Source organism: Canis lupus, chromosome 15, assembly GCF_048164855.1.
Source record: "Canis lupus baileyi chromosome 15, mCanLup2.hap1, whole genome shotgun sequence".
NCBI classification, from domain to species: domain Eukaryota; kingdom Metazoa; phylum Chordata; class Mammalia; order Carnivora; family Canidae; genus Canis; species Canis lupus.
Genome location: NC_132852.1, coordinates 48862597 through 48884486, shown reverse-complemented (window position 1 = coordinate 48884486; position 21890 = coordinate 48862597). Strand labels below are relative to the sequence as shown.

At 41.1% G+C, this 21890-nt stretch overlaps 1 protein-coding gene across 3 annotated transcripts; it reads right to left on the bottom strand.

The window, feature by feature from the left end:
* Positions 1-3367: 3367 nt before the first annotated feature.
* On the bottom strand, positions 3368-9726 carry LOC140604429 (protein RoBo-1-like). 3 transcript variants are annotated; one of them, XM_072775704.1, is made up of 5 exons: positions 9537-9726; positions 8744-8907; positions 8181-8334; positions 5285-5416; positions 3368-3670 (listed from the first exon to the last, which is right to left on the bottom strand). In XM_072775704.1, the coding sequence occupies exons 2-5, from the start codon at positions 8792-8794 to the stop codon at positions 3615-3617; spliced, it is 393 nt and encodes a 130-aa protein (XP_072631805.1). In that variant the 5' UTR covers positions 8795-8907; positions 9537-9726; the 3' UTR covers positions 3368-3614. The 3 variants fall into 3 exon arrangements, with proteins under 3 accessions (XP_072631805.1, XP_072631806.1, XP_072631804.1); XM_072775705.1 differs by having other exon boundaries at positions 8181-8472; positions 8744-9726; XM_072775703.1 differs by having other exon boundaries at positions 8744-9726.
* Between the last annotated feature and the right edge of the window lie 12164 nt (positions 9727-21890).

Below are 21890 nucleotides of genomic sequence, written 5' to 3'. Positions count from 1 at the left end.
CTATTGAGAGAATCATATGGTTCTTACCCTTTCTTTAATTAATGTGGTTTATCATGCTGATTGATTTGAAGATATTGAACCACCCCTGCACCCAGGAATAAATCCCACTTAATCATGGTGAATAATTCTTTTAATGTACTCTTGGATTTGTTAGTTGTTATCTTGGTAAGAATTTGTGCATGCATATTCATCTGGGATATTTGCCTGTACTTCTTTTTAGAGGGGTCTTAGTCTAGTTTTGGAATTAAGGTAATGGTAGCCTCATAGAAGGAATTTGGAAGTTTTTCTTCTATTTCTATTTTTGGAACACTTTGAGAAGAATAGGTATTGACTATTCTTTACATGTTTGATAAAATTCCCCTAGGAAGCCATCAGCCCTGGACTTTTGTTCATTGGGAGATTTTTGATTATTGATTCAATTTCCTTGCTGGTTACGGGTCTGTTCAGATTTTCTATTTCTTCCTGTTTCAGTTTTGGTAGTTTATATTTGCAAGCAACTTATCCATCTTTCCCCAGGCTATCTGCCTTCCTTCTCCACAGGAGAACTGCAATCTCCCCAGGGCTCACCACCAGCCACACACAGACCTCTAAAACTCCAGTCTTTGAACCTCACAGGTTGTAAAACTCATGGAACTCAGCCCCTCTCATTTTCCCAATCAATGGTTTGGGGAAAGTGTTTTCCTTGTGTGATCCCAGAGCATTCCTTTCTCTTTCTCGAACCTCTCTCCATCACCAGGGCTCCCTCCTCTCTGCAGCACCTGATTCTCCGCCCCCCGCCCCAAATCACATCTCCACACCTCTTATCCTCCACAATGTGTCTTTTCTCTCCCTCTACTTGTGCAGTTTTTTCTATCAGTCCTCAGATTGATTTCTTGAGTGTTTAGAATTATTTAATATTTATCAAGCTGTGTTAAAGGGATGAGGGAAGCCTAGGGTCTATTTCCCCATCTTACCACCTGCTATTTCCCCATCTTACCACCCTCTCCCTATTTGATATCTTGAAGAAACGGACAAATGTGTTCTTTCAGAGGTCCCTGACCTCATGGAATCTCTCTCCTGAGATGCAGATGCTGCTCTCTAGCCCCATATTCTTACCCACAGAATACAGTGATCAATTGGCTGCCACACCCATGAATGACTGCAGTGCTCTCTTGGAGATATGACTGTTGACACCCACATTGCTTATTCCAGAAGAGAATGAAGTTCAGGGAAAGATTAGCAAGATGGGGAAATAATTAGTAGAAAAATTAAAGGAAAATTGGGGAAAAGAAATGGGAAGATAATGGGTATAGATGAGAAGGATGCAGAGAAGAAAAAGAATAATGGGTTATGCTTATTAAGTATACACTGTGTATTGACACTGCACCAACCACTTCCTACTGGAGCAATAGCTGAAAAGTTTTTCTAAATGCCTAAAGTCATTTACTCTATAACCCTTTGCTATGGGTTGAATTGTGTTCTGCCAAAATTAATATGTTGGAGTCCTAGTCTTCAATACCTCAGAATTTTACTGTATTTGGAGACATAGCCTTTTAGGATGAGGTCACTATAGTGGGCCCTAATCCAATCAGGCTGATATCCTTATAAGAGAAGATTGGGACACAGACACTGCCTTAGTCCATCTGAACTGTTACAACCAGATAACACACAACTGATGGCTTATAAACAACAGAAATTTATTTCTCACAGTTCTGGAGCCTGGAAGACCAGACCAAGGGACCAGCAGACTCAATGTCTGGTAAGGATTCTCTTCCAGGTTCGTAGACAGCCATCTCATTGTGTCCTCACACAGTAGAAGGGGCAAGGGAGCTCTGTGGAGCCTCTTTTATAAGGGCACTAATGCTGTTCATGAGGGTGGCAGGCTTTGAAAGTCCCCACTATCCAATACCATTGCTTGGGAGTAGGGTGCACAAACATCCAATATATAGCAGACACATGTAGAGGAAGGATGATGTGAAGACACGGGGGAAATAGCCCAAGAGAGACCTCAGAAGACAACAGTGTTGATGGCACCTTGGTCTCAAACTTCCAGCTTCCAGAACTGAGAAAAGTAATTTTTTTATTGCTTAACCCACCTTGTTCATGTTGCTTTGTTGTGGTAGCCCCAAGCTAACTAATGTGTCCAGGACTTGGTTATTGGTTGAGAGGCAGGATGGCACAGAGAATAAAGTCCAAGATTGTAAATTGACCATTTGGGTTAGAGTCTCCATCCTGTTGCCACTTTTCCTCTGTAAAATGTATGTGGTGGTAACAGCAACACTAGCCCACTTGAGCTGATGTGACCTCCTTGGAGTTGAATCAGCACAGGATTTCCCATTATTACCCTAAGGGTTTCCTTATCAAAGGTCTCCTGTGTAGGCTCTATTTTGATTTACTGCCTTTCTGGGGACTTTGCTGTTTAACCATTTTTTAGCCTACCATTTCCCCAGTGGAAACTTCACTTTCATACACATTCCTTCCTCAAGCCTTGTCTCAGTTTACCGCCTTTGTGTACCAGCATTGACTCTACCTCCTTTTCCGTGCAGTTACATGCAATCCTTTCATCATTCTCTGTGGGTTAGCTCCTTATCCCTGAGGGAGGACCCTGTGTATTTTACAGTTTCCATCACTGTGCTGAGCACACAGTGAGAATGTGCATAAAATGAGTCCTGGACATATAAACTCTGCACACTGCCTCCTCAAAAGCCCAGGGAGGAGAAAATGGAGACATAGCCCCAAGGAGAAGGCCACAGTCTATGTAGATTTCAGGCTCAGATAAGCTTATAGAGTGTGAGGTCCCCAGCATGATACAGACAACAGATTGTTTCCCAGAAGGTCATAATTACGTGTGAGGTATTCTTTTCTTTTAAGCAACTTACTACACCCTGTAGGAAACTGAATTTGGAGAATCAAGAGATCCATCTGAGCAGGTATCAGGGTGTCTGTTGTGTTCAGCACCATGAGGACATCATAGTTTGGATCCTGTAAGGGTTATTCCTTGCCCCTCTGCTTCCTCATGGCATCACATGAAGAATGGCTGTGACTGCCCCTGACTTGTGGAGGACACAGCCTGAGATGCTATCTAATATTTCCTTACTTATTACTTGGGTTGAAGAAAGAATCCATTAGATGAATGAATAAGATTTTTTAAAAATATATTTTATTTATTTATTTATTCATGAGAGACACAGAAAGAGAGAGAGAGAGGCAGAGACAGGCAGAGGTAGAAGCAGGCTCCATGCAGGGATCCTGATGTAGGACTCAATCCCAGGATTCCAGGATCACTCCCTGTGCCAAACGCAGGTGCCAACCACTGAGCTACCCCAGGGACCCCTCCCCATAAGATTTTTTTTTCACCTGAGTTACTAACAAATGATTACAAACATACTTAAGGAAATATCAGCAATTTAATTATGCGATGTCTGGGGAATGTTGGGGAGGGGAGTCATCAGAGGACTCCAACATTTTAGGTTTGTAGGATTATGAGCTTGGAAGTGTGTAAACTTCAAAGCAAGGCTTTGAGCAAGAAGGGACCAGTCAAGATTGATGAGGTGATGAACATCAGTGGGGATCTCCATTGCTTTATTCTGTACAGTTGGTATGGATTTTTATGTTATTCAATATATTTATATTCCTCAAGTTGCAGTTTCAGTAGCACAACCCATGGCAAAAATCATAAATATAGGACTATCTGCCAAAAGAAAAATCCAAGAGTTAGTCTTCTCTCTTGTCTCCCCTCTTTACCCACATCCTATCCTATCCGCCTCCCTCGGGGAAGAAAAGGGTACACAAAATGCCCCAGAATTCCCCTCCGCCTTATGTGAAAGAAGCAAGAACCACAGCTCCATCTCTGTCCAGGGACCAAGACTTAGTTCCCTTTGGGTCCGACATCTCAGTTTAGGATGAATCCCAAAGGGCCCCTGCTGTGTCAGATGCATAGCTGAGACTGGAGTCAGTGCCTTCTGACTAGGGGAGAGATGGTTGGAAGAGAGGTAAAAGCCTGAGATCAGAACTCATGTATTCAGCTAAACAGCCCCTTGGTACCTGTTGTTTTCTATCTGAATAGCATGTGTGCATCTTCTTTTTTTTTTTTTTTTTAGATTTATTTATTTATTTATTCATGATAGTTACACAGAGAGAGACAGAGAGGCAGAGACCCAGGCAGAGGGAGAAGCAGGCTCCATGCACCGGGAGCCTGACGTGGGATTCGATCCCGGGTCTCCAGGATCGCACCCCGGGCCAAAGGCAGGCGCCAAACCGCTGCGCCACCCAGGGATCCCTGCATGTTTGCATTTTATTACAAGTCCATACTTTTCTCAGGAAAATGGCAAGTCCTTCTGCAGATTTCAGAATCATATCATGAAAAATAAAGTGCTGAATCATGGGATTTGGGTAATAGCAATAATGGTAGTGATGATAAAACCAGAACTGAGGTATCACCCTCTTTGTTGAAGAGGGTGATGGCCAATGACCCAAGTTCCCATTCAAGGAGATCATGATATGACATGTTCCCAAGTCTCAGAATCTGCTGTGGGAAGCAGTTATGTTCTCTTCATCTTCCCTCTCCTCTCCTCATCCTCTCCTCTCCTCCCTTCTCTCTTCTGATAGATGGCTCCCTCCAAACTTTGGAGAGTGAACTAGGACTTGGCTCTGTATCAGCCTCTGCTGTACATTGTAGTTAGTCTCTAGGATGGCCTTCAATCTCTTAGTATTCATGTCCTTGTATACTCTTCTCCCATGTTGTATCAGAGTTGATCTGTGCAACCAACAGGATACAACAGAAGTGAAGAAATGTCACTTCTGATATTTGATTACTTTGAAACTGTAGTATCTCCTTCCTCCCTCCCTCTTCTCCTCCTCTTCTTCCTCCGTCATCATTTGCCCTGAGAAATGCCAGTTAGTGCTCTTCCTCCCTCCCTCCATCTCTCTTATCTCTCTCTCTCTCTCTCTCTCTCTCTCTCTCATCACTTGCTGTGGGGGAATACATTATGAGGACATCCAGGCAGCCCACACAGAGACCCATGTAGAGAAGAACCAAGCCTGACAACTACATGGGTGATCTTGGAAGCAGGTCTTCCTGGTGACAGGCCCTGCTGACAGCTAGATTACAACTTCATGAGAAACTCAGCCAGTAGCACTTAGCTAAGCCACTCCCAGACTCCTGACCCTCAGATGCCATGAAATAATAAATGCTCATTGTTTTAAACTGCCAAGTTTTGGAGTAATGATTACACAGCAAAGATATCTAGCACAGATATATCTTTTGAGAAAATGAACACCAAGAATCCTGTGGAAATAGTTGTACCTATGCCAATAACTTCCACATGCTTTGTCTCTGTACCAGTGCAGGCAAGAAGAACTGGGTCGCAGGAAATGTCATACACATTGTAGCAGGCAGGACACTTAATGCCATTGGGTACTGAGGATTTCTGAGGCACTGAATGAAGAAAGAAAAATTTCATCTTAAAGAGTAAGCCATAAAAGGAGCTCAGAGCATTATTATCCCCCAACCAAGATCATGCTTATTCCATGATTCCTCCACCCCAAATCAAAATTATTTAAAACTAGGGTGGCATAGAGGGTGTGTGTGTGTGTGGAGGGGAGTAGGTATTAAGTGGAAAAATAGAGGATCTTATAGGAATTTGGTTTATTTGCTTCTTTCATGAATTGATCCTTTGCCCTGGCTGGAGAAAAATGCTTAGATGACAGAAGGTAACTTGTGGTCTTAAAAAATACTGGTAAGAAATTTTATCATTTCAAGTTTCACATCTAAGTCTTTAATATATTTTTAGCTTATTTCTGTGGATGGCATAAAAAAGTGGTCTGGTTTCATTCTTTTGTATACATGTAGCTGCCCAGTTTTCCCAGCACATTTTTGGGAGAGACTGCCTCATCCCCATTGTATATTCTTCTCTCCTTTGCCATAGATAAATTGACCATACAAGCATGGGTTTATTTCTGCATTCTCTCTTCTGTTCCATTGATCTATGTGTCTATTTTTGTGCCAGTACCATACTGCTTTGATCACTACAGCTCTGTAGTGTATCTTGAAATCTGGTATTGTGATACTTTGAGCTTTATTCCCTCAGGATTGCTTTGGCTACTCAGTCTTTTGTGGTACAAATTTTAGTTTTATTTTCTCTAGTTCTGTGAAAAATATTGTTGTATTTTGATAGGAATTGCACATCTGTAGATTGCTTGGGTAGTATGGACATTTTAACAATATTCGTTCTTCCAGTCCATAACCAAACATTGGAAGTAATTTCCCATCATCTGTAGACACATTTTTCTTTATATATCTCCTTAAGCAAAGGAAATAAAACAAAAATAAACTACTGGGACTACACCAAAATAAAACGCTTTTGCATAGCAAAGAAAATCACCAACAAAATAAAAAGGCAACCTACTGAATGAAGAAAGATATTTGCAAATTATATATATATATCTTTTAAATATATAATTAAATATATAAATAATATATAATTTATAATATAAAAATAATAAAATATATAAATAATATAAACAATAATAAAAATTATATATAAATAATATTCTAAATGTATAAAGAGCTTATACAACTCAATATCAAAAAACCCCCACAAATAATCCAATTAAAAAATGGGCATGGGACCTTAATAGACATTTTTCCAAGAAAGATATACAGATGGCCAACAGACACATAAAAAAAGATGCTCTACATCACTGATCATCAGGAAAATGCAAGTTAAAACTATAATTAGATATCACTTTATGCCTGTCAGAATGGCTAAAATAAAAAACATAGGAAATAACAAGTATTTGTGAGGGTGCAGAGAAAAAGGAATCTTTGTGTACTGTTGGTAGGAATGCAATTTGGGTATAGCCACTGTGGAAAACAGTATGGAGGATCCTCAAAAAAATAAAAATGGAAAATTCCATGTGATTCCATAATTTCATTACTGGGGTATTTACCCAAAGAAAATGAAAAACACTAATTTGAAAAGATATATGCACCCCTATGTTTATTGTAGAATTATTTGCAATAGCTGATATATGAAAAAACAACCCGGGTGTCCATGGACTGAAGAATGGATAAAGAATACGTGATATGTATGTGTGTGTGTGTGAATAAATAAATTTTATTTATTCATTAGAGACACAGAGAAAGAGAGGCAGAAATATAAGCAGAGGGAGAAGCAGGCTCCCTGCAGGGAGCCCAGTGTGGGACTCAATCCTGGGACCCCAGGATCACAACCTGAGCCAAAGTCAGATGCTTAACCACTGAGCCACCCAGGCGTGTCTATACAAGAGGATATTACACAACCATAAAAAAGGATGAGATCTGGGGATCCCTGGGTGGCGCAGCGGTTTGGCGCCTGCCTTTGGCCCAGGGCGCGATCCTGGAGACCGGGATCGAATCCCACGTCGGGCTCCCGGTGCGTGGAGCCTGCTTCTCTCTCTGCCTGTGTCTCTGCCTCTCTCTCTCTCTCACTGTGTGCCTATCATAAATAAATAAAAAAATTTTAAAAAAAGGATGAGATCTTTCCATTTCAAACAACATGGATGGATTTAGAGCATAAATGCTAAGTGAAATAAGTCAGTCAAGGAAAAATAAATATCTATCATATGATTTCACTCATATATAGAATTTAAAAAACAAAACAAATTAACAAACAAAGGTTTTTTAAAAAGGCAAACAAAAAACACTCTTAAATAGAATAAACTGATGGTTGCTAGCAGGTAGGTGGGTGGAGGATGTATTATATAGGTGAGAGATTAAGAGTACATTTATCTTGATGAGTCCTGAGCAATATATAGAATTGTTGAATCACTATATTGTACACCTGAAACTAATATAATACTGTATGTTAATTATACTTCAATAAAAAAATACTGTTAAGAGAGTGCAGAAATAAATAGGCAAGGACAAACAACTTTTCAACTGGAATGGAAAAGCAAACAATTTAAACCTACAAACTCATACTTAGTGTAAATCCTGAGGACCCATCCCAGCCGCCCAGCTGCCATTCAGTCTAAAAGAAGGGCTTGTGCCTATCCCTTCACAGGAAGGAAAGACAGTCAGTGAGTCAGTGAGCAAAATCAATAGGCAGCTCAGAAACAGAGAGACAGGTCGTAGGAAGGTACTTAGAAGACAGACATAAGACAATGGATTGGGATAAAGGATGGGAAGGGAGGGAGAGCAGAGATGTGTTGGCACTCACCTTGGAAGTCCCCTTGGCTACAGAGCTCCTCTTGGCAGCACTGGTAGTTGTACCTGAATGTTTGATTATCTCCTAGTGTTGCTGAGAAGGTCCTTGGGACACACTTGCTTGCTTGAAGAACAACCTTTCTCTCCAACATATTGTAAGAGCTTCCCTGTACAAAACCAAACCCCAGAAGGAATTTCTTCTTTGAACCAAAGAGAGAGCGATGTCCAAATGGGCTACCATTATTAAAGGATTCCGTGCTTCAAATCCTTTTGTCTTTAGTCTTTCCACTTCTTAAGGAGCCCTTCTGCGTTGGTCCATGGAATAAACCAGTGGAGGGATGGTTTGTTAACACTTGTTAGAATAGGAGTGTCATACTTCAATGAGGTTGATGCAGAACAAGGATTGTCCAGTCTTTTTCCCACTGTCTCCCACCCTGCCTCCTCCCGCCACCCCACACCCCCAGTCCTATCTGGGCTGAATTCAACATAAAAAAGTAGGGTAAAATAGAAGATGCACAGGAAAGTAAGGAACTCCATCTAGTCACTAAATACAGCAAACTCCTTCACTCTAAGCACCTTTTCTGTCTGTCCTGCATGATGAACAACCTGGGGAGAGGCCTGGCACATACTTGATGTCCTCAATTCTTGCTTATATATGAAGCAGCTTTGAGACGCTTCACAAGTCGTTTGCAGGTCAGCACTACATGCATTAAGAGAGCAGCTTGAACATTTATAACTCTCTAAAAAGGAAATAAAAAGTGTTTAAAAAATAATTCAGGAATGAAAACTGTCAAGAATCATAGTTGATACTTCCAATAGCCAAACATTCCTGAGAATCAAGACACCATGAAGCCCACTTTCTGTAGGGCTGAATGAGCCCACTTGGCCACATCAGGCCCCATTCAGTGTTCAGGCTCAGGCCTTTCAGCTGCCCACTGCCCAGGTGCTTGATCAGGGTCCCCAACCCTGCAGAGTTCAGTCCGGCTCCTGAAGCAGGACCTGGTCTCTCCCAAGTAGGCATTTCTGTTTTGTATTGTCCATTTTACTCTTCCAACCTGGGGGCAGGGGGAAAGAGGCCATTTGTCCAATCTACCCACAATGCTGGAAACCAAGGCAGTGAGAACACAGGTGGTAAGGAGACTCTTTAGGGCTGAAGATGGAGGCATGGTGGCCCTGAAGAAGGCTTAACTGAGAAGAGAAGGGTCGGAGCCATGGAGCCCAGGTATCTTGTCTAGCAACTCAACTCCTGGACAGGGTTCCCCATTAATTCATCCACTCATTCATTTGCCAAGGCATAATTTGGCAAACCCTAGTTTTATAACAGAAATGCCTCTTGTTAGGAATGCAAAGTTGAAAAAGATGCTATTACTGTCATTAAAGGGCCTGGGGAGAAGGTCCTTCACCCCAGGAAGAATTCACATAGAGGATTTCTTTTTCACACAGTTGTGGAAGGTGTTGTAGCTCCTTGCAAAGCTGAAACAGGATGATTTGGCCAAGATGCAGAAGTCACTGTTCTGGGGAATAGATAGCAGCTCTCTGTGTGCTAGAAAGTTCTGAGCCTGCCAATAGCCCTTTAATCAAGAACCCTGACATCTTGATTCCAAAGTCACCTTGTCATAAAGAGCCAGATTCATGACACATCGGTTCTCTAACAAAGTGATGGAGCCATGATTTGTTAGGAAGATCCTAGCATTCTTTCTAACCTCTAATCAACGTTCTCCTCAAAAAGCTCATTTGAATTTTGCCAATTTAGGAAGGAAATCCAACCTCCCTGCCCCACACCCCACCTATCTTAAAATTTATCCTTTCAGGAGCTGAGGAAAAGCCTGCAAGATCACTATTTAAAGACTAGGGAGTGGTTGGAGGTCACCCACTTTATCCTTCCTTTAAAAAAAAAAAAAAGATATATATTTTATGGAGTTCAATTGGCCAACATATAGTATAACACCCAGTGCTCATTCCGCCAAGTGCCACCCTCAGTGCCCGCCACCCAGTCACCCCATCCCCCTGCCCACCTCCCTTTCATTGGGAGGTTCCCTGGTTCATTTCCCAGAGTTAGGAGTCTCTCATGTTCTGTCTCCCTACTGATATTTCCCACTCAGTTCCCCTCCTTTCCTTTTAATCCCTTTCACTATTTCTTATATTCCTCATATGAGTGAAACCATATAATGTTTGTCCTTCTCTGACTGACTTACTTCACTCAGCATAATACCCTCCAGGTCCATTCACATTGAAGCAAATGGTGGGTATTCATCATCTCTAATGCTAACTAACATTCCATTCTATACATAGACCACATCTTCTTTATCCATTAATCTTTCAATGGACACCGAGGCTCCTTCCACAGTTTGGCTATTGTGGACATTGCTGCTAGAAACATCGGGGTGCAGCTGTCCCACCGTTTCACTGCATCTGTATCTTTGGGGTAAATCCCCAGCAGTGCAATTGCTGGGTCGTAGGGCAGCTCTATTTTTAACTCTTTGAGGAACCTCCACACAGTTTTCCAGAGTGGCTGCACCAGTTCATGTTCCCACCAACAGTGCAAGAGGGTTCCCCTTTCTCCACATCCTCTCCAACATTTGTGGTTTCCCGCCTTGTTAATTTTCCCCATTCTCACTGGTGTGAAGAGGGATCTCATTGTGGTTATGATTTGTGTTTCCCTGATGGCCAGTGATGCAGAGCATTTTCTCATGTGCTTGTTGGCCATGTCTATGTCTTCCTCTGAAATTTCTGTTCATGTCTTTTGCCCATTTCAGGATTGGATTGTTTGTTTCTTTGCTGTTGAGTTTAATAAGTTCTTTATAGATCTTGGATTCTAGTCCTTTATCTGATAGGTCATTTGCAAGTATCTTCTCCCATTCTGTAGGTTGTCTTTTAGTTTTGTTGATTGTTTCCTTTGCTGTGCAGAAGCTTCTCATCTTGACTAAGTCCTAATAGTTCATTTTTGCTTTTGTTTACCTTTCTTTCATAGATGTAACTTGCAAGAAGTTGCTATGGCCAAGTTCAAAAAGGGTGTTTACTGTGATCTCCTCTAGGATTTTGATGGATTCTTGTCTCACATTTAGATCGTTCATCCATTTTGAGTTTATCTTGCTGTCTGGTGTAAAAGAATGGTCCAGTTTCATTCTTCTGCATGTGGATGTCCAATTTTCCCAGCACCATTTATTGAAGAGACTGTTCTTTTTCCAGTGGATACTCTTTTCTGCTTTATTGAATATTAGTCTACCATAGAGTTGAGAGTTCATTTCTGGATTCTCTATCCTATTCCATTGGCCTATGTGTCTGTTTTTGTGCCAGAACCACACTGTCTTGATGACCACAGCTTTGTAGTACAACCTGAATCTGGCATTGTGATTCCCCCGGTGCTGGTTTTCTTTTTCAATATTCCCCTGGCTATTCAGGGTCTTTTCTGATTCCACACAAATCTTAAGATGATTTGTTCCAACTCTGAAGAAAGTCCATGGTATTTTGATAGGGATTGCATTAGACATGTAAAAGCCCTGGGTAGCATGGACATTTTCACAATAGTAATTCTTCCAATCCATGAGCATGGAATATTTTTCCATCTCTTTGTGTCTTCCTCAATTTCTTTCAGAAGTGTTCTATAGTTTTTAGGGTATAGATCCTTAACCTCTTTGGTGTATTCCTAGGTATCTCATGCTTTTGGGTGCAATTGTCACTGGGACTGACTCCTTAATTTCTCTTTCTTCAGTCTCATTGTTAGCATATAGAAATGTCGCTGATTTCTGGGCATTGATTTTGTATCCTGCCACACTGCCGAATTGCTATATGAGGTCTAGGAATCTTGGAGTGGAGTCTTTTGGGTTTTCTATGTACAGTATCATGTCATCTGTGAAGAGGGAAAGTTTGACTTCTTCTTTGCCAATTTGAATGCCTTTTATTTATTTTCGTTGCCTGATTGCTGAGGCAAGAACTTCTATGTTGAATAGCAGTGGTGAGAGTGTACGTCCCTGTCTTGTTCCTGATCTTAGGGGAAAGGCTCCCCATGTTCCCCATTGAGAATGATATTTGCTATGGGCTTTTAATACATGGCTTTGAAGAAGCTGAGGAATGTTCCCTCTACCCCTACACTCTGAAGAGTTTTGATCAGGAATGGATGCTGTATTTTGTCAAAATGCTTTCTCTGCATCTATTGAGAGGATCATATGGTTCTTGTTTTTTCTCTTGCTGATATGATCAATCACATTGATTGCTTTATGAGTGTTGAACCAGCCTTGCATCCTGGGGATAAATCCCACTTGGTCATGGTGAATAATCTTCTTAATGCACCGTTGGATCCTATTGGCTAGTATCTTGTTGAGAATTTTTCATCCATGTTCATCAGGGATATTGGTCTATAATTATCCTTTTTGGTAGGGTCTTTAGTTTTGCAATTAAGGTGATGCTGGTCTCGTAAAACGAGTTTGAAGTATTCCATCCCTTTCTATCTTTCAGAACAGCTTTAGTAGAATAGGTATTATTTGTTCTTTAAACGTTTGATAGAATTCCCCTGGGAAGCCATCTGGCCCTGGACTTTTGTGTCTTGGGAGGTCTTTGATGACTGCTTCAATTTCTTCCCTGGTTATTGGCCTGTTCAGGTTTTCTATTCCTTCCTGTTCCAGTTTTTGGTAGTTTGTGGTTTTCCAGAAATGCATTCATTTCTTCTAGATTGCCAAATTTATTGGCATATAGCTGCTCATAATGTTTAAAATTGTTTATATTTCTTTGGTATTGGTTGTGATCTCTCCTTTTTCATTAATGATTTTATGAATTTGAGTATTTCTTCTTTTTAATAAGGCTGGCTAATGGTTTATCTATCTAATTAGTTCTTTCAAAGAATCAACCCCTTTTTTTGTTGATCTGTTCTACAGTTCTTCTGGTCTCTATTTCATTGAGTTCTGCTTGAATCTTTATTAAGTCTCTTAATAAATCTACACCTCTGCTAGGTGTAGATTTTACTTTCTGTTCTTTCACCAGTTCCTTTAGGTGTGAGGTTGTCTTGTGTATTTGAGTTTTTTCCAGTTTTTTGAGGGATGCCTGTATTGCGATGTATTTCCCTCTTAGGACCATTTTTGCCGTATCCCAAAGATTTTGAGTGGTTGTATCTTCATTCTCATTAGTTTCCATGAATCTTCTTAATTCTTCTCTAATTCCTTGGTTGAACCTTTCATCTTTAAGCAGGATGCTCTTTAACCTCGATGTGTTTAAGTTTCTTCCAAATTTCTTCTTTTGATTGAGTTCTAGTTTCAAAGCATTATGGTCTGAAAATATGCAGGGGATAATCCCAATCCTTTGGTATCAGTTGAGACCTGATTTGTGACCCAGTATGTGGTCTATTCTGGATAAAGTTCCATGTGCACTTGAGAAGAATGTGTATTCAATTGCCTTTGGATGTAAAGTTTTGTAAATATCTGTGAAATCCATCTCGTCCAGTGTATCATTTAAAGCTCTTGTTTCTTTGGAGATGTTGTGCTTAGAATATGTCATTTGCAGAAAGTGCTGTGTTAAAGTCTCCTACTATTAGTGTATTTTTATCTAAGTATGTCTTTGCTTTGGTTATTAATTGATTGATATACTTGACAGCTCCCACATTAGGGGCACAAATATTAATGATTTTTAGGTCTTTTTTTTTTTTTTTTTGATTTTTAGGTCTTGTTCAATAGACCTTTTAAGTATGATATACTGTCCTTCTTCATCTCTTATTACAGTCTTTGGGATAAACTTTTAATTTATCTGATATGAGGATTGCTACCCCAGTTTTCTTTTGAGGACCATTTGAATGGTAAATGGTTCTCCACCCTTTCATTTTCAGGCTGGAGGTGTCCTTAGGTCTAAAATGAGTCTCTTGTAGACACCAAATAGATGAATTTTATGAATTTGGGTATTGCTTTTTTATCCAGTCTGAAACCCTGCAACTTTTGATGGGGTCATTTAGCCCATTCACATTCAGAGTAACTATTGAAAGATATGGATTTAGTGTCATCATAATATCTATTCAGTCCCTGCTTTGTGGATTATTTCTTTGGGCTTCCTCTTTCTTTTACAGGGTGGCCTTTAATATTTCTTGCAGAGCTGGTTTGGTGGTCACATATTCTTTCAGTTTCTGCCTATCTTGGATGCTCTTTATCTCTCCTTCTATTCTGAATGAGAGCCTTGCTGGATAGAGTATTCTTGGCTGCATGTTCTTCTCATTTTGGACCCTGAATATATCTTGCCAGCCCTTTCTGGCCTGCTGAGTCTCTGTGGATAGATCTGCTGTATTTCTCTGGTATATATATATATATATCTGGTATTTCTCTCCATATAAGTTAGGGATCTCTTGTCTCTCACCGCTTTAAGGATTTTCTCTTTATCTTTGGAATTTGCAAGTTTCACTATTAAATGTTGAGGTGTTGAATGGTTTTTATTGATTTGGAGGAGGACCTCTCTATCTCCTGGATCTGAATGCTTATTTCCCTCCCCAAATTAGGGAAGTTCTCAGCTATGATTTGTTCACATATGCTTTCTGGCCCTCTGTCCCTTTCAGCGCTCTCTGGAACCCCAATTTTTAAAAATATTTTATGTATTTATTCAGGAGAGACAGAGAGAGAGGCAGAGACACACGCAGAGGCAAGAGCAGGTTCCATGCAGGGAGCCCGATGCAGGACTTGATCCCGGGACTCTAAGATCATGCCCTGGGGCTGAAGGCAGGCACTAAACCACTAAACCACCCAGGGATCCCCTGGAACCCCAATTATACATAGATTTTTCCTTCTGAGGCTATCATTTATTTCCCTTAAACTTTCCTCATGGTCTTTTATTTGTTTTTCTTTTTCCTCAGCTTCCTTCCTTACCATCAACTGGTCTTTTTTGTCACTCACTCACTCTTTCTTCCACCTCATTAACCCTCATCATTAGGACCTCCAGTTTGGATTGCATCTCATTTAATTGATTTTTAATTTGGCCTGATTAGATCTAAATTCTGCAGTCATGAAGTCTCTTGAATCCTTTATGCATTTTTCCAGGGCCACGAGTAGCTTTATAATTGTGCTTTTGAATTGGCTTTCTGACATCGAATTGTAATCCAAATTCTGTAACTCTGTGGCAGACAGTACTGTTTCCGATTCTTTTGTGGTGAGTTTTTCCTTCTAGTCATTTTGATCAGTACAGAGTGGCTGTATGAGCAGGCTGCATCAAGAATATCAACCACAACCTATGTAAATTTCACCCTAGATGATTCTGACAGGTCAGAGACCAAAAATTGAAAACAAAGATCAGAACGAAATAAAAGATAAGGACCACTAAAGTGAAAAACAAAATTTAAAACAAAGTAGTAATAAATAAAAGGCCAAGAATCCCAAAGGAGAAGATAAAAGAAAAGAGAAAAAAGCAAAAGTAAAGAGGGGGGAAAAATGAAAAAAAAGGTGAAGAAAAAAAAGAGGGGGGACTGGGAGATGGTGTTGGTGAGAAGTTGTAATGGAGGGAGAATGTAGTCTACCTGAGGCATCTTAGGGGGTGATCCTCTTGGCTCTGAGTGTATTTTTAGTTCTGTATGTTAGAAGACGCTCAGTCCCAAATTTATATAAACCAGAAACACTTGTAGAGGGTCCCAACATTGACCACCAAAACATAAACGAGATAAAAGAGGGGGACAGAATGGGAATGAAGAGAGAATATAATCTCACAGAATGAACCAGCACGGTATTCCACTTGGTTCTGGGTGCGTGCTGGTCATGTTTTATTTTTTTAATAATAAATTTATTTTTTATTGGTGTTCAATTTGCCAACATACAGAATAACACCCAGTGCTTATCCCGTCAAGTGCCCCCCTCAGTGCCCGTCACCCATTCATCCCTGTGCCCCATCCTCCTCCCCTTCCACCACCCCTAGTTCGTTTCCCAGAGTTAGGAGTCTTTATGTTCTGTCTCCCTTTATGATATTTCCTACCCATTTCTTCTCCCTTCGCTTCTATTCCCTTTCACTATTATTTATATTCCCCAAATGAATGAGAACATATAATGTTTGTCCTTCTCCAATTGACTCATTTCACTCAGCATAATACCCTCCAGCTCTATCCACGTTGAAGCAAATGGTGGGTATTTGTCGTTTCTAATGGCTGAGGAATATTCCATTGTATACGTAAACCACATCTTCTTTATCCATTCACCTTTCTATGGACACCGAGGCTCCTTCCACAGTTTGGCTATTGTGGATATTGCTGCTAGAAACATCGGGGTGCAGGTGTCCCGGCATTTCATTGCATCTGTATCTTTGGGGTAAATCCCCAACAGGGTCATGGTTTAGAAGGTATTTCCTTCCACCATTGTAGAATGAAACAAGGCAGAGAAAACAAAAAACACAAAACAAAAACTTATATCTTGTATATCTCCCAAAACTAAATTGAGTATGTTGAAGGGAATCCAGAAGTGGAAAGTATACCTAAGACATATAATAGTAGAAATATGAAAGTCAAAAAGGAAGAAACTTAAAAATGAAGAGGTGGTAAAATATTGTGGTTAAGGTGGCAAAAGAGAAAAAAAATGGAAATTTATAGTCTGATATAAAAACGACTTGTATGGAAAAAGGAAAAAAAAAGGAGGGGTACCCTCTGGTTCTATATACTGTAAATCCCTCGACTTCCCCTGGAGCTTTCCAGGGCTACTCGGTCCAGAACTTGCTCTTCCCCTGTCCTTCCAGCTGGTCTCTGGGGGAGGGGTTGCTGTGCTCTCAGGTGTGTGCACCTGGGGGAGCTGCCCTCCCCCCGTTGGGTGCTGGGCTCAATGGGAGTTGTTTATCCCGTGAGGCCCCTGTTCCCTGGTGGCACCCAGTCTCCCAGGCACAGGGTGACACCAGGAGGGACAACCACACTGGTGGCGGTCAGGTCCCCAGCCCTGAAGTCAGCTCCTGCAGTAACTACCACATCTCCTAGTCTACAGGGGCCTGGATGCTCCAGGGGCGGGGGGCGCTGACCTGCACAGCTCGGGGCCACCCGGTGGCAGGAGCGTCCTGGCTGTCCTGGGCCCTCCCACCTCGGCCTGTCCCCAGGGGGAGTGCAGGATCCTGGGCTGTATCCCCCGGCGCCCTGGGCTCCGGGGCCTGCGCGCTGGAATCACGCTCCCAGGGCCAAGGCTCCCAAAGGCAGCAGGGTGCAGCCCCCTCTGCCTGGAGCCCCCGCCTGACCCACAGCTTCTCCCGAGGCCCCGCCAGGTGGGCTCCAGCCCCTTTACCGATCTCGGCCCTCCATGCGTGGTGCACTCTCCCTTGGGTACCCCTCCTCTGTTAGTGACCCCGGGAGACTGGGGGCTCCACTGCCCCCCTTGCGATCCTGCCCCAGTTCCTTACTGAGCACCTTTCCGTCCTGGAAGAATCTGGTGCAGATTTTTTTAAAGTTCCTGCATCTCTGGGAAGGGGCTTTCCTGCTCCCTTAGCCTGGCTCCTCGGGGCCCCTCCCCCACTTGATTCTTTTTTTTTTTTCCACCCTCCTACCTTGTTAGAAGCAAAAACCCTTCTCTCTGTAGCATTCCAGCTGTTCTCTCTTTAAATCTCAGGTCGAATTTGAAGGTTTTCAGGATGGTTTGAAAGTTACCTAGGTAAGTTGGTGGGGACAGGTGAGGTGAGGACCCGACTCCTCCGGTGCTCTGACTCCCACCTTATCCTTTCTGAAAGCAGATTTTCAGGAAATGACAAAACCTAATTTCACACTCTGAATTCCAGGTCACCTTTTCCATAAGTAACCATGAGCTAACCCAGTATCAGAGACAGAAATATATATATATACTTAGGCATCACATATGATAACATATATATACACATATACATACGTATATATGTATGTGTGTGTGTGTGTGTGTGTGTGTGTATATATATATATATATATACATACTCTAGATGATTCTGACAGGAAACTGTCAGAAACTTGTGCCCAGGTTCACACAGCACTCGCCCACAGAGCTGGGAAATGCAGAGCAGGAGATTATATATATATAATATATACATATATATTATATATATATAATCTGTCCATTGCTGTGAGTGAGGTGTTAAATCCCCTATATTATTGTTGATGTGTTTCTTTAATTTTGTTATTAATTCATTCAACATCTGCCAATCAATCAATGTGATACCTCACATTAATAAAGCACAGAACAGAAGATGGCAGAAGAAGAGGGGCCTCTCATTTCATTTGGTCTCTTGAAGTGAACTAGATATCTACCAAATTATTCTGAACACTTGTGAATTCAACCTGTGATCTAAGAAAAGAATTGCAGCAATTCTTCAAATAGAAAGTAAACCATTTTTTTGCAAGGTAGGAGGTGCAGGGGAGTGAATCTGAGGGCCTATATCAGAAAATAAGTCTAGGGTGGGAGGGAACCTCCTTAGCCAGCTACCAGGAAGTGATATAGCAGTGGAGTGCAAAATTGGAACTTTTAGAAGTCTGCTCTCATGAGGGATGTCCCTGCCTGAAAGGTGATCAAATGTGGAAGTGGTGGGGATCCTAGGTGGGACACTGTGATCTCAGGATCCCTGAGGTCACAGAAAGAACAGGGGGTACCTGAGTGTGGTTGAGTTCCCAAGCATTGGAATGGGGAAGCCGCTGCAATTAGTCAGCCCGGAGTGGCCTCTCAGCTAGGTGTTACATAAAATGTGAACCACAGCACCATCTGGGGACCACTCCCCAAGCAGAGGACCATTGAGCAGTATGGCAGAGGTGAAACCACCCTTCCTCCCCTGGGATGATTGATGCAGGTGGGTGCTGCAAGAGTCTGTGCAGTTTGGCACACCCAGAACTGACTGACTACATTACCCTGAGTGTGTACTGAAAAGTGGGGGCCAGAATCACTCAGCTCCAGGGCTGGAGATCGGGGCTCTACCATTTTAATTTTTTTCATCCTCTAAAGTGTAGAAAAAAGTCTTCAGGTAACAAAAGCCACATGGAGCAACTTGAAGCAGCTTACACTGAGCCAAGGGCCCCTGACAAGGGGCACAGCAACTCTGCAAAAAGGACAACTGAGAATCAGTGCAATAAGCTCCTCTCTCAGAAGACCAGCAGGAGGATCAGGCTAATACCAAGTTTACAGATCACACAGAACTGAAAAACTCTGCATTATGGGAAAATAATATATAGAATTTGAGGGGTTTTTTTCTCATGATTCTTTATTCTTTCAGTTGAAAATTTTCTGTTTTTTTATTTTTTCCTTTTATCAACTCTTGTCTTTTTAAGTCTTTATTAAATTTTCATTTTGACATTTACATTTTATAGATATATTCATTGTTGGCTTCTTTTCACTGAATTCAAATTTATTTTTGTATATATAAGTTTTTCATTCTTTTCAATCTGGGGATCTAGTGTCTGATAGATTACGTTCTTTCTTTCTCCCTTCTTCTTTTTCCTTTTTTTTTTTTTTTTGGTTTCTGATCTCTTTGGATTTGTCTAGTGTATATTTCACTGGAGTCATAGTTGAAATTTTTAATTTATTTCTTTTGTTCATCTATTCTTCTCTGGACAAAATGACTAGAAGGAGATATTTACAACAAAAGAAAGAACCAAAAGTAATACTCTCTGACATAGATTTAATCGATATGATTATAAGTAAAATGTCAGACTTAGAATTTAGAATAACAATTGTAAATATACTAGCTGGGCTTAAAAATGCATAAAAAAACACTATAGAATCCCTTAGTGCAGAAATAAAAGACCTAAAATCTAATTAGGCTAAAATTAAAAATATTTTAACTGATATGCAGTCTAAAAAGGACATGCTAACAGCTAGAGTAAGAGGCAGAAGAGAGAGTCAGCAACAGACAAAATGATGGAAAGTAAGGAAGCTGAGGAAAAGAGATAAAAACAACTAATGGATCATGAGGGGAGGCTTTGAGAAAACATCAATGCCATAAAGCAAAACAATATTAGAACTATTGATTCCAAGAGGAAGAAGAAAAAGAAAGGGGGACAGAAGGTATCCTGGAGCAAATCATAGTTGATAACATTGTTACAGTGGTAAAAGAAACAAACATCTAAGACCAGGAGGCACAGAGAACCCTACTAAAAATCAATAAAAGATAGAACATTGGGCAGCCTGCATGACTCAGTGGTTTAGCACTGCCTTCAGCCCAGGGTGTGATCCTGGAGACCAGAGATCGAGTCCCATGCTAGGTTCCCTGCATGGAGCCTGCTTCTCCCTCTGCCTGTGTCTCTGACTTACTCTCTCTCTCTCTCTATCTCTATCTCATGAATAAATAAATCTTAAAAAAAAAGATAGAACAACACCCCAACATATAAAAGTAAAGCATGCATATCTAAGAGATAAAGAGAAAATCCTGAAAGCAGCTTGAGAGACAAGAGGTCCTTAACCTACAAGGGTAGAAACATTAGACGGGCAGAAGACCAAACCACTGACAAGGGGCACAGAAACTCTGTGCAAAATGGACAACTGAGAATCAGGGCAATAAGCTCCTCTCTCAGAATACCAGCAGGAGGATCAGGATCAGAGACCTGGCTGGCCAGAAAGGACTGGCATGATATATTCAGAGTATTAATGAGAAAAAAAATGGAATCAAGAATACTTTATCCAGCAAGCTGTCACTCAGAATGGAAGATGAAACTAAAAGCTTCCAGGAAAAACAGAAACTAAGAGAATTCATGATGACTAAACAAGCCCTGCAAGAAATCTTAAAGGGGATCCAAAAAGCAAAGAGAAAGCCCAAAAGTAACATAGACCACAAAGAAACAAAGACAATCTACAGAAACAAGGACTTTATAGGTAATACAATGGCACTAAGTGCATATCTTTCAATAGTTACTCTAAGTAACTATTGTAAATGGGCTAAATGCTCCAATCAAAGCACACAGGGTATCAGATTGGATAAAAAAGCAAGACCCATCCATATGCTGTCTACAAAAGACTCATTCTAGACCCAAAGACACCTCCAGATTGAAAAGGGGGGATAGAGAACCATTTATAATGGCTAATGAACATCAAAAGACAGCTGAGGTAACAATCCTTATATCAGACAAATTAGATTTTAAAACAAAGACTGTAGTATGGGATGAAGGGGAACACTGTATAATACTTAAAGCATCTATCCAACAAGAAGATCTAACAATTGAAAATATTTTTGCTCCTAGCTTGGGAGCAGCCAATAATGTAAACCAATTAATAATCAAAATAAAGAAACACACTGATAATAATACAAGAACGGTAAGGGACTTCAACACTCCACTCACAGCAATGGACAGATAATCTAAGCAGAAGAGCAAAAAGGAAACCAGGGTTGTTGTTTTTTTTAATTTTATTTATTTATTTATTTATTTATGAAAGTCACACATAGAGAGAGAGGCAGAGACACAGGCAGAGGGAGAGGGAGAAGCAGGCTCCATGCACCGGGAGCCCGACGTGGGATTCGATCCCGGCTCTCCAGGATCGCGCCCTGGGCCAAAGGCAGGCGCCAAACCGCTGCGCCACCCAGGGATCCCGAAACCAGGGTTTTGAATGACACACTGAACCAGATGGACTTCATAGATGTATATAGATTATTCTGTTCTAATGCAACAGAATACACACTTCTCTTGAGTGCATATGGAACTTTCTACAGATTACATACATACTGGGCCACAAACCAAGTCTCAATTGGTACCAAAAGACAGGGATTATTCCCTGCATATTTTCAGACCACAATAATTTAAAATTTGAACTCAATCACAAGAAAGCAGTTGGAAGGAGCACAGATACTTGGAGGTTAAAGA